Source organism: Macrotis lagotis, chromosome X, assembly GCF_037893015.1.
Source record: "Macrotis lagotis isolate mMagLag1 chromosome X, bilby.v1.9.chrom.fasta, whole genome shotgun sequence".
NCBI classification, from domain to species: domain Eukaryota; kingdom Metazoa; phylum Chordata; class Mammalia; order Peramelemorphia; family Peramelidae; genus Macrotis; species Macrotis lagotis.
Window position 1 is genome coordinate 655,279,807 of NC_133666.1, and position 15,860 is coordinate 655,295,666.

The 15,860-nt window shown below is 48.9% G+C and overlaps 1 protein-coding gene across 13 annotated transcripts in view; it reads right to left on the reverse strand.

The window, feature by feature from the left end:
- Positions 1-233: 233 nt before the first annotated feature.
- Positions 234-15,860, reverse strand: part of PNPLA6 (patatin like domain 6, lysophospholipase) — a 40,856-nt gene continuing 25,229 nt past the window's right edge. For 9 of the 13 annotated variants that reach the window (XM_074205113.1, XM_074205108.1, XM_074205105.1 and 6 more), the window contains 15 exons: positions 11,156-11,296; positions 10,991-11,054; positions 10,749-10,917; positions 10,458-10,640; positions 10,225-10,343; positions 9,973-10,129; positions 9,534-9,650; positions 6,811-6,880; positions 5,580-5,696; positions 4,774-4,922; positions 4,540-4,692; positions 4,318-4,437; positions 3,968-4,064; positions 3,761-3,870; positions 235-3,595 (listed from right to left, as the gene is read on the reverse strand). In XM_074205113.1, the coding sequence (XP_074061214.1) occupies positions 3,524-3,595; positions 3,761-3,870; positions 3,968-4,064; positions 4,318-4,437; positions 4,540-4,692; positions 4,774-4,922; positions 5,580-5,696; positions 6,811-6,880; positions 9,534-9,650; positions 9,973-10,129; positions 10,225-10,343; positions 10,458-10,640; positions 10,749-10,917; positions 10,991-11,054; positions 11,156-11,296 (1,838 nt within the window). In that variant the 3' untranslated portion in view covers positions 235-3,523. Of the gene's footprint in view, positions 3,596-3,760; positions 3,871-3,967; positions 4,065-4,317; positions 4,438-4,539; positions 4,693-4,773; positions 4,923-5,579; positions 5,697-5,788; positions 5,906-6,810; positions 6,881-9,533; positions 9,651-9,972; positions 10,130-10,224; positions 10,344-10,457; positions 10,641-10,748; positions 10,918-10,990; positions 11,055-11,155; positions 11,297-15,860 lie in introns of all 13 variants that reach the window. The other 4 variants (XM_074205112.1, XM_074205110.1, XM_074205115.1 and 1 more) reach the window with 3 other exon arrangements.

Here is a 15,860-nt window from a genome sequence, read left to right on the forward strand (position 1 = left end):
TTTACATTTTTACCCAAGTATTGGCAAGTCTCCAGTCAAAAAAAAAAACATCTTTCTGGTATCTTAAGCCATGGTCCAGAAAAACTAATCTCATTTGCCATCATACATATATATATATATATATATATATATATATATATATATATATATATACATATATATATAAAATGTATGTATATACACATATATCATTTGCACTATATATAGATAATAGACAAATAGATACAGATAGATGATAGATAAATAGATAGATAGAAGATGGATGGATGGAGGGAAGATGGAAGAGAGAGATTTCCAACTCTTTATTTCCTGCCTTTCTTTCCGAAGTCCCAACTTTCACCTGATAGAAGAGAAATTCTTCAAGTGTTCCTTAAAATGCTTTGATTCTTGCCTAAGACTAAAGTCCCTAAAGACACATTCCAAAGAACTAAGAGCCCTCTGGGGTAGGGAAAGGAGGGAGGAGGGGTTCAGAGGAGAAAATTCGCCTGGAGGAGACTCGGGGGAGAAGCCCATTTATCAAGTGTTTGAAGGGCTGTCATGTGAAGGGAGATAAGAGTGGGTCTAAAGCACTAGAGGACTGGGTAGAAGCCTGTTGGGGGAAGGGAAAGCTCCCTAAGGTTACCTTAAAGGTAGTCACTGCTCCTTAGATGCCATCAAAGTAGGATGACCATTTGTGGGAATGGTGTAATGAGAATTCTCTTCCAGGAATGGTTTGTTTTCTATGGTCCCTTCTCACTCTACTGTGATTCTGAGTGGGAACTTTGGTCACCTGGGCACTGAGGGACAAGGGAGGGAGGAGGCCTAGGTCCTGGCAGGTGGAATCGGGAGCGGGGAGACCAACTAGTTGAAGCCTGGTAGCTGCTAGCTTGCCTCACTCCTCCCCCCCCCCCGCTACCCTTGGGTTTCCTATGACCTCTAGCTGGCTCCCCTTTTTAGCATGGTCTCTCCAGTCTTTCCTCATTCTCTCAATTCCTAAATATTTTTTCCCTGGGTGCTGCTCTCCGGTGTCTTTATTTCTCTCCCTACTCTTTTGGCTTCAACTATCACTTCTACCCAGATGCCAAATCTGCACCACCAGCTCTCTCTCCAAGCTCTAAGAGACAATGAATGTCCCTAGTAACACAAACTCAACAGATTCAAAACCAAATTTATCTTTCCTGATAAACATGGTAGCTTCCCTCCTTGCCCATTGCACCATCCTCTGAGCTCCCTAGGCCTGAAACTTCAGGGTTGACCCCTCCTCTCTTGCCTCCCACAGGCAAGCATCTGCCAAGTTCCACTGATTCTATCTCTACAGTAGCTTTTTCATCCTTCCCTTCCATTCCCACGGCCCCCACCCAAATTCTGGCCCTCCTTACCTCTCCCCTGGACTATGACAATAGGCTTTTAACTGCTCTCCCTGACTCCAGTCTCTCCCTGCTCAGACCCAGCACAGGCCTAATCATGTCCCTCCTGTAATAACAGTTGAGCTCCCATTTCCACGGTACTTTGTACACAGCTACACAGTGAGGTTGATAATGAATCATTCCTTTCCCTTAGTTTACAAGGGAGGAAACAGAGGCACAAGGTGCCCAAGTGACTTGCTCAAGGTCATACACTCACTCAGTCAGGTCTCTGGTTTCCGAGTTCAGCCTCTTCCAATATTACACAGCCCCTCGACCAACTGTCATTTGGGAGCCTTGCTGATGACCCAGGCATTATTTAAACAGACTTGGGTGAATGAGTGTTGCCAGTGAGGAACTCTACCAATGGGGAAGCATTTATGAACCATTCCTTTGAGGCCGGCACCATGCTAAAGGTGAGAATGCAAAGAATGGATAAGGAAGGTCCATTTGACTTGCTACAACTCAAGTCTTGAGACAGCTGTCCGGGTCTCTGTGGACTAGTGACCTGCTCCGGTCCCCTGTCACTGGACCCAATTGCCTTTCATCCTATGTACTGGGTTCCATGATTCTGATTTTTTTTTGTATGTGATGGGAACAGTCTTATTGACTATTTGCCTCTTCTTGTCTTGTTGAGGGGGAGGAGGGAGATAGATGGTGATTAGATAGGAATGTGGGCAGAAAGCCCCCAAGCCAGCTGCTTCCATTAGGAGGCTCCCTGATTGGCTGAGGGTGGCTCCAGGGCTGCAGGACCAGAGGCCAATGGATGGTGCAGTGCAGGTGGCTGAATCCCCAACTGGAGCATTTGGGGGTGGCGAGCTGCTGTCTTGAGGGCTACTAGAGAATTCAGCCTGAGAGAAAACGCAGGCCATACTAGATAGACTTGGGCAACTTGAGCTAGATAGAACAGATAGGGAAGTTTCAGCACCGCCCAGGCTAGAACCAGGTCATTTCTCCTTTATGCACAGATCTAATCACCTTAGCCCAGTGGGTTATTTCTGAAATTGTATATTCTGTAATTTTCCTTATAAATTTTTTTTCAAAAAAACCAAGTACTCAGAGTGTGCAGTGTATAGAGATTGGGATAGGTAGTAAGAGACAAGGGAGGGAGGCCAGACCAGGGAACCCTGTTCCTGGAGTAGCAGCAAAGGAAAGGGAAAGGGGCAGAGATCTCTGAACCCAAGGAAGCAAATCCACTTGGGACCAGGAAGGTCAGGAGAGAGGCTCAGGGAGAGGCAAATATTAATCAAGCAGTGAAAGGAGAAAGCCCTAGGCTCAGATGACAAGGTCCCCTGGTGCCTGTGGCTCAGGGAGGCCCAAGACTCAGGGCTGAGCCCTTTTCAAGTCTCCCTGCTCCTTTCCCCAGGAGTCTGGCTCATCCCCCTTCTCTCCCACAGGTCACACTCTTTGACTATGGGAAGCCCTGGACAGCCACCTCACTTCCTAAATAAGCCTTTTGTCAGACCACCTCCCAATGCCTCTTGACACATTCCTCAAATCCCCCTTCCTGACACCCTGGGCCAGCAGGGCTTCTTCCCATGGACTATCACTTTCTCACTGATGTAAACTTTTGAATTGGTCTAATTTATTATCTAAGAGTAAACCCCAGAAAAAGTAGTCTTGTGATCTGGCTGATGCGGCATTCAGGGGAAGAAAGGGAAGGCTGGGTTGAGTTGGGGTCTCCATGTGCTCCCATCTCCACAGCCTGTGGACAGGCTCCTGGGCCTGGCCATGAACCCCCAACTCTCTCTGCTCCCAAACTCCCTCCTTGGAGCGACACCAACAGGACCATGGACATGGACTGGCTCAATGGTGGAAAAGCGTGGCCCCCTCGTGGCTGCTCAGGTGTATAACCATCCAGTGCCTGACTGAAGGGCGTTTGGGGACTCCAGTGCTGGGGGCTGGGAGGCAGCAAGTAAGCACATTGGAAGCTGTGAGCATTTATTAGGGGTGGGGGGAGGATAGGGGTTAATTCAGTGCAGCCCCCCCCACCCACCCCAGGACAGCTCAGTCCAATGCCTGGTCCAGTGCAGGGCGGAGGAGTGCCTCCCCAGCCTGGGCTCCGCCTTTCCCCCAGCTGGGGTCCCATTGGTCCTGGAATTACTCCTGAGAGAGTCGGATAGGGGCCACTCCAGAGAGGTTCAGGCCTCCGCAGTTGAACCTGGAGGGTCCTGGGGGCGGCCTCTGCGATGCCTCAGACTCTTCTCCTCATCCTGAAAAAGCAACAACCTTCTGTGGGTCCTGGTCATGGTCTGGTCACAGTCAGCCCAGAACAGCAGCTGGGACTGGCCGGGGGGGGGCAGTTGGGGGATGCTTGGGGGCAAGCATCTCAGAAGTGTGAACAGAGTCAGGAGAGCTCCCAGACTATTTCTACTCACAGTTTCAAAGGTACTGTTGGGGGTCCCACCTCCAGGGGAGCCCCCTTCATCTCGGGCTCCATCGGGACCACCATCTTCTTCATACTCAGTCAGACAATCTGATTCCTCTCCTAGGATTTAGAGTGATAGGGTCATAGGCTGACTGGGCCTCCTCCAGCTTCCCAGCCCTCTATGGGTCCCAAGTTTTAGCTGCCCTGCCCCCCTCACCATCAGCATAGCTGTCAGACACATAGCTTTTAGTTGGTTCGATCCGGGACACAATCTCTGCCAGGTCAGTAAAACCAGCACTGGGACACGTCAGCACCTGAGGAATCACCATGAAAGGTAGTGCATATGTGGGGGCATGGGATGGTTGGGGGGAGGGAGGCAGTGGGGATGGGAGGTAACCCACCATGGAAGGTAGAGTATAGGTGGGGGTATGGGATGGGGAATGGAATTGCCCCATGGGGGGCAAAATTTATGTGGGGGCAGGGGATGAGGGGAATCCTCCAAGGGATGTCCATGTTGCTTGGGAGTTCACCACTGGGGTGTGGTTTTGGGGAGGGTCTGCAACTCACATCAGTGGTGCGCCGACTCTCATTAAGGTCAGCAGAACGTCTGTCCCTCAACATCTTGTCAATGATGTCCCCACGGCTCCAGCCCCCAAACACCACCTTCCCATGCTGATAACCCACATCCTGCAAGGCCAAGGGAAGGTTGAGATCCTCCCTGTTCCTTCCTCCCCTTGATCCAGCCTCCAATCTTGACCACTGTGTCCGCCTCCCAGGCCCATAACTCACATAGATCTGGTCAAACTTGCCGAAGTCCATGGTCTTGAAGCAGTCTATGGGTGGGCGCAGATACTCACAGTAGGAACTCGACTTCACGATCTCGAGCTGCCTCACACAGGATACGTAGGCCAGGCGGGACTGGATCTCGGCCATGTCTGGCACCTACAAGGAGACAGGACATCATCTGGCCCGACCACCCAAGGATCCTCGGCCCAGGCACTGAGCAGGGAGGGTCCCCCTCACCTTAACCTTCTCAGCCCAAGGGTTGAGCCGCTTCCAGAGGAGCCACCAGCCTGACAGACTGTCCCCATAGTTGCTCAGGTCAGTCTCATCCTGACTGCCGACATCAATGGCTATCACCGTCTTGGCCCCCATGTTCCGAGCAATGTCAGCTATAGGGAAGAGATGGTGGGGTCAGCTAGTGGAAGGGAGAACAGAAGGGCTGTTCCAGGGCGTGGGTGGGCCATGGGAACATTCGGCATTTCCTTTTGAGGGGCCAGAAAGAAAAGAATTATGTCCAGGCCACGGATGTGGATGCTCCTGTTCTCTTGGTCAGGGCTTTCTCCAGGGTGGGGTGCCCGAGGCTGGGGCCACAGCAGAGGCAGGGAAGGAGGGCTAAGGAGGGCAGAGGCAGGGATGGGAAGGAACCAGAGAAGGGAGAGAAGACTGTGGAGCGCCACACCATTCACAGGTTTCCAGGATGCTTTTCATCTCTTTGCATCATGGGTCTGTGTGAGGCATATGGAGCCTGCATGGACCTCGTGTACCCAGGTCCTTGGGACTTAAAAGGATGAGCTTGCTTGAGGGAGACCAGGGAAGCCATGAGACCAGTGGGGCCATCAGAGTATCCAACCCCCAGGGGCCCCCAGAGAGAGAAGGAGGCTTGGAGGGCTGGCGTCAGGTCGCTGGAGCCAGCCAACTGAAGCCAGCACTTGTCTGTCTGAATGTTCTCTGGGTTGACAGGCTCCCGAGCTTGTGTGTACACTGGTGACCGCGCACACAGTGCCTGTACACATTGCCCTGTATCCACCCCTGGCTCCTCCACTTGCCTGGCAGATTGTTGATGTAGCCGCCGTCCATGAGCAGGTGGCCATCCTTCGGGTCACAGAGTGGGGGCAGGTAGCCCGAGAGCGTCATGCTCGCCCGGACGTACCGCCACAGAGACCCTGCCCAGGGAGGGGGGATACCACGTCAGGCCCCCCACCCAAGGGCCCCCCCTCACCTGAGGGGAGGCCAAGAGCAGCTCCCCGGTGCTAACCTGGGACATTGTTAACATAGCACCCATCCACCAGGTGGTGCCCATCCGAGGGGTCACACAGGGGGGGCAGGTACGGGCTGTAGGAAGAGCTGGCCCGAACATACCGCCACACGCTGCCTGCGGGGGACAGAGTGGGAGGGGAGTATGAGAGGATGGGGGACAGTGCAGGGGAAGGGGAAGCAACAGAGTGGGCAGAGGGTGTGAGGGAGAAAGGAGGACTGGAAAAGGTCAAAGGAAAGCCAGGTATAGAAGGCACCACACGCTGTCTTCAGAAAAGAGACAGACCAGGAGGGCCAGAGCAAAAGAACATGGGCTGTGGGAAGCACCAGGGACAGGGAGGAATAGGAGCATGAAGGGACCAGAGTGAACAGGGATCAAGGGAAATAAATGGGCAGTGGGGGGGGGGGGGGGGGGGGGGAGAAAGACCTGAATGGAGACAGAAAAAGAACACGAAGGTGAGAGAATGAAAGCAAGAAGAGCAGTATACTATGGAGTGATGGGGAAAATGAGAAAGAATAGGATGCAAGGTGGGGGAATGGGACCCCCATATCTGCTCCCAGGTCAGGGCCTGTGTGTCCAAATCGTCCAGAGGGTCCCTGGTGGGTTAGCAGGTTATCAGGTTAGAGATTAGAGGTCAATGGGGCTGGGGAGCCCTGGTCAGCCCCCCAGGCAGACAGGCAGCTCAGCTGTTAACAATGTCCCAGAATCAGCCTCCAGCTTCCCTTGCACTCAGGCCCCTAGTAACTACAGTCCTTTAAAGCTGAAAATTACCTTTCCCCCAGCCCTCATCCCAACCCCCTCCCTGTAAATCCACTCCAAGAAGCACCATCCAGCCCTCCTACACAAGAGCCCTCAAGTTACCCCAATGAGGGGAAACAGTGCCAAGGTTACCATCAATGGGTTAGTAAGTGAGTGTCCCATGTGAGCAGGTGACACCCTCCCCACGCCCCACTTCCAGGCCAGGTCCCTTGAAGGGAAGTGAAGACATGGGTCCTAGGATAAAGGGTCTGGGAGGGGCCTACCATCCTTGTGAACACGCATGGCTGAGGCTGTGATATCTGTGGTCACATTGAAGTAAGGCAGCCACAGATCCTGGGGGAGAGAGAGAGAGAGAGACATCAGGAGACAGAGACGGCATACACTGAGGATGGGAGGACAGTGGACTGTCAGACAGGAATGTCAGGAATGTCATTAAAACCACACCTGTCTCCTGGTAGGAATTACCTCTCAAGATTTTAAGAAGCGTTTTAGATATAATCATAGCAGCTAAAGATTTAGAACATTAAGATTTAAAAACACTACATGTGATAGCTTCTATTTGATGATCATGACAAACCTATCTTTAGAAGGCACCTCTGGGCCCCCAAGAATATAACGCCTGTGGAGAGGGTCCTGGCTCTAGCCTCAGGAATTACATTTACTCTTGGATAAACACATATAAGAATGAACATCTTAACAAAAAAAATTAAATTAAATTAAAAAAAAAAAGAATGAAAATCTTCCTAGGTTTGTTGCTCTTCTACTTTACAAAATAAGCTCCCTCAGGGTAGGGATCAGTTTGTTCCTTGTATTTTGTAGCCCTAGAGGCAGGTGCTTAAATGCTTATTGTGGATGGATGGATGTGGGAGAGGTGTCAGTCTCCCAGGGGTCCTTAACTTCTTTTGGGTCCTGAATCCCTTGGGCCATCAGTTTGAGAAAGCTTGGGGACCTCTTCTCAAAATCATGTTTTCAAATGCATAAAACAAAATAGGCAGGATTATAATGGAAATCAATTATATTAAAATATAGTTATGAAAATATTTTTTAAAAAATGTTCACAAAACCCAAGTTAAGAACTTCTGGTCTAACCAATGCATTGTTGGTGGAATTGTGAACTGATTCAACCATTCTGAACCAATTTGGAACTCTGCCCAAAGGGCTATAAAACTGCATGCCCTTTGACCTGGAAATACCACTACTAGGTCTGTATCCCAAAGAGATCAAGAAAAGGGAAAGGAACCTAGTTGGACAAAAATATTTACAGCAGATCTTTTTATGGTGGAAAAGAACTGGAAATTGAAGGGATGCTCATTAATGGGGAAATACAAGTTATGGTATATGGATGTGATGGAATACTAGTGTCCTATAAGAAATGACAAGCAGGATGGTTTTAGAAAAACCTGGGAAGACTTAGATGAATTGATGCTGTGAAGTGAGCAGAACCTGGAGAACACTATATACAGAGACCACAATAATGTAACAATGATTATCTGTGAAAGACTTTTTATATTGTGGTCAAGACAATGATCCAAGTCAAATCTAAAGAACCCAGGATGAAAAAATGCTATCCACCTCCAGAGAGAGAACTGATGAACTCTTGAGGGTAGACTAAAGCATACTGGTTTTCTGACTTATCTACTTTTCTTGAAAAATGTTTGTGTGTGTGTGTGTGTGTGTGTGTGTGTGTGTGTGTGTGTGTGTGTTCTTTGGCAACTTGGTTAATAATGGAAATGTTTTACAAGACTTCACATAAATAATAGATAAATTGCTTGTCTTCTCAATGGATCAGGAAGGAGAAGGAGGAAGGAAGAGAATTTGGAACTCAAATTTTTAAAAAATGAATGTTAAAAAAATTTTATAGGCAGTTGGGAAATATTTAATTAAATATATATATTTAAGGGAAAAAAAGCAGCTCCCTGGTCTAAGTTGAATGGACATGACCTAGGGGAAGAACTGTCACCTCTGGGAAATGTTAAACAGGGAGTAGGCAACATATAAGAGATCTGAGAGCCTCAAGACAAGAAAAAGCAGAGATCCTAAAAAGGAACTTAGCGAACAGAGGGAAAAGGAGGGGAGCTAGGGAGAAGCCTCCAATTTCAGAACAGAAAGGATGCCTATTCTCTGGATAGGAGCAAGCTCTGGTGAGAATGTTCAAGGGGAAACCCTAGGGAAAGGGGCTAAACTGGTAGATGAGCCACAGGTGGTCTGAGACAGAGGGCAACTAATTATATGACACTTAAAGGGGAAAATCAAATGACTCTTGCCATGAGCAAGATTATAGCATCTAGTTAGAATGTAAAGATGAAGCTCTACCAAAGAAGGAAAAGAGAATGGAGAAAAGTGAGAATCAGAGACTGTGCCAAAGAAAGGGCAGGCGCAGCAATGTCAGAGTGGAGACAAGAGGCTCTCTGGAGTCCAGAGAGAAAACATCTTACATTCTCATGAAGGTTCATGTCCTCAGTGCCCTCCAGCTAACCCAGACTCATCTGGAGGGGATGTGTCTGATCCCCTGGGAAACAGGTGGGAGGCTCAAGAAATCTGAGTAGTCACTGCAGGCTAGGTATGACATCACCTGAAGCCCATGCCCAAGGCCCCAGGGCACAAGGTTTGGGCAGGGACGAAGGAAGCAAGGTTGATACATCCTGATATGGCCACAATCCACAAGGTCAGAAGAGAGGTGGTCCCATGAATGCCAGACCAGACCAGACAGAAGGAGCCAGTTCCTGGGGGTGGAGCAGCCACCATAGAAAGAGGCTCCTCCCATAAGATGAAGACTGGGAGCTGCTGCCTGGTTCACCTGAGGAGAGGCCATTTACCAAATCCTGTTCCAGACAGGGGGCACCCCCTGGAAGGTCCTTGTGGCAGTGGTAAAGAGGGAAGGCAGGCCAAAGGAAGATGGAGCAAGCAAGGCGGAGAGAAAATGTCTGAGGACCAGGAGGAGGAGGAGGTTGGAGGTGCAGGGCTCCTTTAAGGAGAGGGGTGGCACCTCAATCTGCTTGTCCTGGAAAACCCGGTGGATACTTCGATTGAAGGCGGAACCAGAGAACATGGAGGTGACAGGGTAGGTGAGGTCCAGCACCGGCTCAAATACTGATGTCATGCTCTGTGGAAGACATGGAGAAAAGGTCAGGCAGCTGGATGTCAGGGGCACAGGGAGACACCAAGGGGGCCTAAGGGATCCACAGGGGGACATTGAGATTTACCGGGGGAGGGGGGGAAGGACCCAAGACCTGAGGCACTCACAAAGGGACATGAAGTGTTTCCAGGGGGCCAATAGGGCTTATTGGGGGGGAACCTAGGACTGAGGCACTCACAGGGGAACCTGAGGGATTCACAGAGGTCACTGAAACTTTTAACCAACCTGATGGGTTCAAAGAGGGATCTCAGGGTACAGTAAGAGGGTAAGAAGAAGGTCCTGGGAGTACCTTGGCCCATTCACGAGCACGCTGCTTAGTACGACTTGCACTGCGTTCTTCTGCGTAAAGGGCCCCAATGAAGGAGCCGATGGATGTGCCACCCACCATATCCACAGGCACACCAGCCTCCTCCAGAGCCTTTAGTACCCCGATATGGGAGCAGCCCCTGGGGGGAAAGGATCAATGATCAGCCCCTACTCAAAAGCTGATCTTTCTCTAGCCCCTTCCCCACCATTGCACAAGTCTGGAGACATCCTTCACCTGGCCCCACCCCCTCCCAGGACGAGAGCAATGGTGTTCCCTGTCAGGACCCGGGCCAAGCGAGAGAAGTCACTGTGGCGGTCAGCACGGCGAGAGAAGACCTTCTCGTAGAGCTCTCGCTGGGGAGGCAAGATGAGAAGGTGGGCTTAGTGTCAGTGCTACAATCGCCCCATTCCATTTCCTCCCCCACTCTCCCCAAACCTTCCCTCATTCACCCCTACTTCCAGTCATACCAGCTTGGCAGGACTGCGGCGGGAAAAGAGTCGGCGAGGGCAGCGCAGATGCAAGTGGCCTGAGCACCAGCTGCGCATGTTGAGCCACTCAACTGTGCGGGTGGGACCTGGGCCATCTTCTCGGTGCAGGAGGACCAATTGCTTCAGGGCCCGCACAGCCGTGCTCTCCAGCCTCTGCTCCAGCTGTGCAGGAAGCAGGAAGGAGACCCAGGTCAGAACAGGATCAATACTCTAGGACAAGAGGGGTTGAAGGGTAGAGATGTTTGGACCTAAGAGATCAGGGGTCAGGACCTGGCCAAGGGTGGGCTCCTGGTCCCCCAGGCCCACAATGAGGATGCAGTCAGCCTGGCGCAGGCAGCGCACAGTCCAGGGGGTAAGAGAACCATCTGTCTGGTAGAGCACAATGCGATGTGTGTCCTCCTGCTGGGCCAGCCAACCAGACAGCCGGAATTCCTGGATGCTGCAATAGGTTTGACAGAATGAATACCAGGCCAACAAAATTTCCAGCCCCTAGACCCTCCCGAGCCTCTCACCTGTCCAGGGCTGATGCCCCAAGCCGGGCCCGGATGATGTCACTGTTGAGGAGCAGAGTTGGACCTGGAAGAGACAAGGGAAGGTGTCTTCGGGAACATCCGCCCTACCTGTCCAAGGGGTCCCTCACCATAGCTGACCAAGGCCCCTACTTCTTCCACACTGACCAATAGCTCTCAGAGCATGTTGTAACTCCAGGGTGAAGGCTACCATGGGAACCTCAGCACAGACAGGCAGGACAGCCACTGTAGCGAGGTTACTGGCAGGATTGGTAAGTTCTGAAGGAGGCGGCACACCAAGCCCTGAACCTGGGGAGAGACCAGGATACCCTTGACTGTTCATGCCCTCAACCACTCAAGCCCACAGCCCTCTGCCCTATCACCAGAGCACCCCCAACTCCCCATCCTCCCAATCCTCTGCCCCAACTCCAAACTCATAAGTGGTGGATGCAAGGTGAAAAGCAAAGGGCCAGGTTCTTGAGGTCCAAGGGAAAAAGAAAGGGGCTAAAATAGGAACACAATCAGCACCCAAAATTCTCACAGGACTTGGTACATCTTGGTGCTGTTGGGGAACAAGGAGGCACATGCACAAGCCCAAGGTGTTACACAGCTCTCAGGTTCCTACAGGTCTGGCATTGAGAATGAAAGTAACTCAAAACCCAGAGAGCCAAAAAAAAAAAAAAAAAAAATCTAACGATGAAATTCAAGGTGCAAGCACCAAGATGGAAAAAAGGCAGATAGAAAAGGGCTCTGGATGGAAATCTAGAGAGTAGCAGAGCAGACTGTGTATAGATTATATCCCCTATTTCTACAGCCAGAGCCTGACAGACTGAAAAAAAACGACAATGGTGGGGGGGGGGGGGGCGGAGTTGGCAGCAACTCCAGAAGAGTGCCAGGAAGAATCCCTGAGGAGAAAAATCAAAGATTTAGGGCTAGTAGGGACCTTGGTGGCCATCATTTTACAAAGGAAGAAATAGACCCAGAGAAAGTGCCTTGCCGGTAATCACACAGTCAATAAAGTGGTGGAGCTGAGACATGTCCTGAAATTCCAGATTTAGAGTTTTTCTCCAACACTGCATTTGTCCAGGGATGTCCTAGAAAAAGGGGGATCCCTCTCTGAAGTCCCTTCTTAGGGAGTGGAACCTGTGACCTGGAAGCTTGCTCATCTTGCTGCAGGGAATGTAGACAAACTGCTAAGGCAGAGTTGTCCAGCCCAAATCCCTGAAGATGCCTAACCCGCCCCCCCCCCCCCCAAGCTAGGGGAAGTAATAGAGAAAGGAGGATGCAGCAGCAAAGGGCCTGGGGAGTCCTGAAGAGGACAGGCAAGAGCTGCAGCAGCCTCCACCCCCAGGCCCAATCAGGACAAGAACTCTTAAACCGGAAGAATCATGAATGGACCAAGTCTGAATGAAGGCAGAGAGGATAGAGCATCAGAGAGCCAGCTATAGCAGATGCCTGGAGAATGCTAGAGAGATCAGGAAAAAGTGATCAACTCTCTTTTCCTTCTCTTCTTTGGTCCTGTGTTTTCTTATTTGTAAAATGAGGGGTAAGGACTAGGTTAACACTAAAGATCCTCTCGTCCAGTGACTACACCTCTCTACAGGACAGTAAAAAGGGAATATGGGAATTCACCAGCAGAACCTGCTAGAATATGTGATCAAAAAGACAGTGAAACTTAGATTCATGGGAACCTGAGACTTCCCCAAAATAGGAAACAAAGACAAAAACTTAGTGTGGTCTTGGAGCTAACAAGTCAGGCCTCATGAGAAGAAGCAGAAATGCTGCTGCCTCCTTCACTGTTAAGCCCTTGGACCAAAGCTCATGCAAAAGTGCTCAGGATGCTTTTGTCAAGTCCTGGGAAGGCCCATCCAGAAACAAATGAAAGAAAATGTGGTATAATGTTAGACTTGGAGTAAGGAAGGCCTGGGTTCAAATCTTTACTGAGACTAGCTATGTGAAAGGGACACTCATCAACAAAATGAGCATCCTCACAGTAGTAAGAAGGATCCATTGAAATAATTTCTGTAGTACAAGATTTACAAAGTGCTTCCCATCCAAATTAGTTAAATAAACGATAAGACAGGAAATTTACAACCATGCTGACCTGGACTAGAAGCTACCCCTGAATGGTCCTATTGGAACCACATTATCAGGAGAAACCAAGAGTAAAGAAGGGATCTTTTGGGGTCTGGTTCAGTCACCTGTATAATCAACATAAGAACAAATGAAGACTTTACTATGCTGTTAACAGCTTCAGTTAGGGTCCTGGCAGAAGCTATATGTCTTACTCTCAGAATGGAAATGATCAGCACCAGGGAGCTGTCCACCAGACAAGGAATCCCTTTGATCCACGCAACTCAAGAAAACAGGAAAAATCCACCAAATGGTGTCAGGTCTGTGTTGGCTCCATCAGTTCTATAGGGATAGTAGTGGAGGGGCACAAAGTGGGGAGAACCAGTTTTTAGAACACCGATCGGCATTAACATAATTGTTCATGCCTCAAACATAATATGTTTGCCCAGTGAGTCAACATGCTACTGAAGGAACTGAATGATATCCATATTGACTTTATAGCATAAACCAAAACCAGAAGATAGGAGGAAAGTGCAATTTAACACCAGGAAGGTTCATGAGTTCTTTTAAGAGAGAAGATCAATAGGGGTGGCTAGGTGGTGCAGTGGATAGAGCACTGGCCCTGGAGTCAGGAGGACCTGAGTTCAAATCTGGCCTCAGACACTTACTAATTACCTAGCTATGTGGCCTTGGCCAAGCCACTTAACCATTTGACTTGCAAAAAAAAAAAACCTAAAAAAAAAAAAGAAATCAATAAAGGAATTGTAGAAATTCATCCCAGGCTCAAAAGGAAGAAGACAGAAGCATCCTTTTATGGGCCATGTTGTGATCCCACTTTGCAGTTCTTGGAAGGAGCATAAGCCAAAAGGCCCACCATTAAGATAAGAGCAGACCCAGGTAGAGTAGCTCCCTCTACCTCAAGGAAGTCCTAAATTGATGAAACACCTCTCTGTCCTCCAGAGGAAGAGAGGGTTTAGGAGGGAAAAGGAAAAAACCATGGGTGTAGAAATTGCTGTCAAATGTGGTTGTCTGGTCAGCAAGCATTGCTTAACTGATTTTCTTTGCTCCAAGGGAGAGTTCCATGGGAAGGAGAAAGTACATAAGAAAATTATTGTAATATAAATAGAATTCCCAATATCATCCATTTTTTCAATGGGAAGGGGGAGAGACCTCCAAATTAAATCAATATGGAAATGGAAGCATGGATCTAGAGCTAAAAGAGGGGAAAGATGGTGAAAAAAAAAGGTTGAGAGGTGGCTAGGTGGCGCAGTGGATAGAGCACTGGCCCTGGAATCAGGAGTATCTGGGTTCAAATCTGGTCTCAGAGACTTAATAATGACCTAGCTGTGTGGCCTTGGGCAAGCCACTTAACCCCATTGCCTTGCAAAAACCTAAAAAAAAGGTTGAAAAAACAAATCATCCAGCTTCTGCATAAAGCCTTCCAAAGGAGAAAGCCTACCACTTCCAGAGATAACCCATTCAACTTTTCTATAGCTCTAGAAAGTTGGGAAGTTTTACTGATAATCAAGTCTAAATTTCGCTCTTTGCAATTTTGCAATCAGTTGCTCCTGGTTCTACAGCCTGGGGCCAAACAAAATGAATCCAGTCCTTTTTTTTGGGGGGAAGGGGATTAGCAAGGCAATGGGGTTAAGTGACTTGCTTAAGGTCACACAGCTAGGTCTGAAGTCAAATTTGAACTCAGGTCCTCTTAACTCCAGGGCCAGTGCACCACCTAGCTGCCCCTGAATCTAGTCTTTCTTGCATATGATCACTCTTCAAAAGTGTAGACAAAGCCATTATGCCCTTCCACTATCATCTTTCCCCCCCCAAAGATTTTTCCATTGTTTTCAATACATTTTGCAACACCCCCCCCCAGCAAATTCCCAAGTGGATTAGTCACCAAAATGGTTAAGTAAAATCTAAGATCTAAACTGATTGCACATGTAGACACACTGTCAGTTTTTTATTTATTAAAGATATAAAAGCTTAATCAATTAATGCTAGTGTTTGCCAATGCTTTTGATGTAAGTCTTGCTGCCATTTAGAGCTGTCATCATGAGCATCTAGGTGGCACAGTGGATAGAGCACCAGCCCTTAAGTCAGAAGGACCTATTAGAGTTCAAATCTGACCTCAGACATTTAATAATTACCTAGCTGTGTGACCTTGGGCAAGTCACTTAACCCTATCGCCTTAAATAAATTTTAAAAAAATTAAAAAATAAAGTTGTCATCATTTACTTGTATGAACTGATGTAGAGTGAAGTGAGAAGAACCAAGTGATGTGCAATAACAGCCACATCATAATCATAAAGAAAAAAACATTGAAAGACTCTGATCAATGCAATGACCAAAATGGCCTCAGAGGATGGGTGACGAAGCATGTTACCTCTGCCTCCCGATTAAGATGTGGAAGGAACGGGGGAGGGATGAGCTCAAGGTGAAGAAGAGACTTTTTTTTAGGTTTTTGCAAGGCAATGGGGTTAAGTGGCTTGCCCAAGGCCACACAGCTAGGTAATGATTAAGTGTCTGAGACCGGATTTGAACCCAGGTACTCCCGACTCCAGAGCCGGTGCTTTATCCACTACACCACCCAGCCACCCCAGAAGAGACATTTTCAAGGTCATCCTCCACAAAGTTGTCATACAGATCTTTCTAAAGTCAGACCTCAACAAATTCCATTGATTCCCTTTACCTCCAAAATCAAATATAAAATCCTCTGTTGATATTTGAAGCCCTTCATAGCCTGATCCCTTTCTACCTTTCTGGTTCTCTTATATCTTATTCCCACTCATTTCCCTTT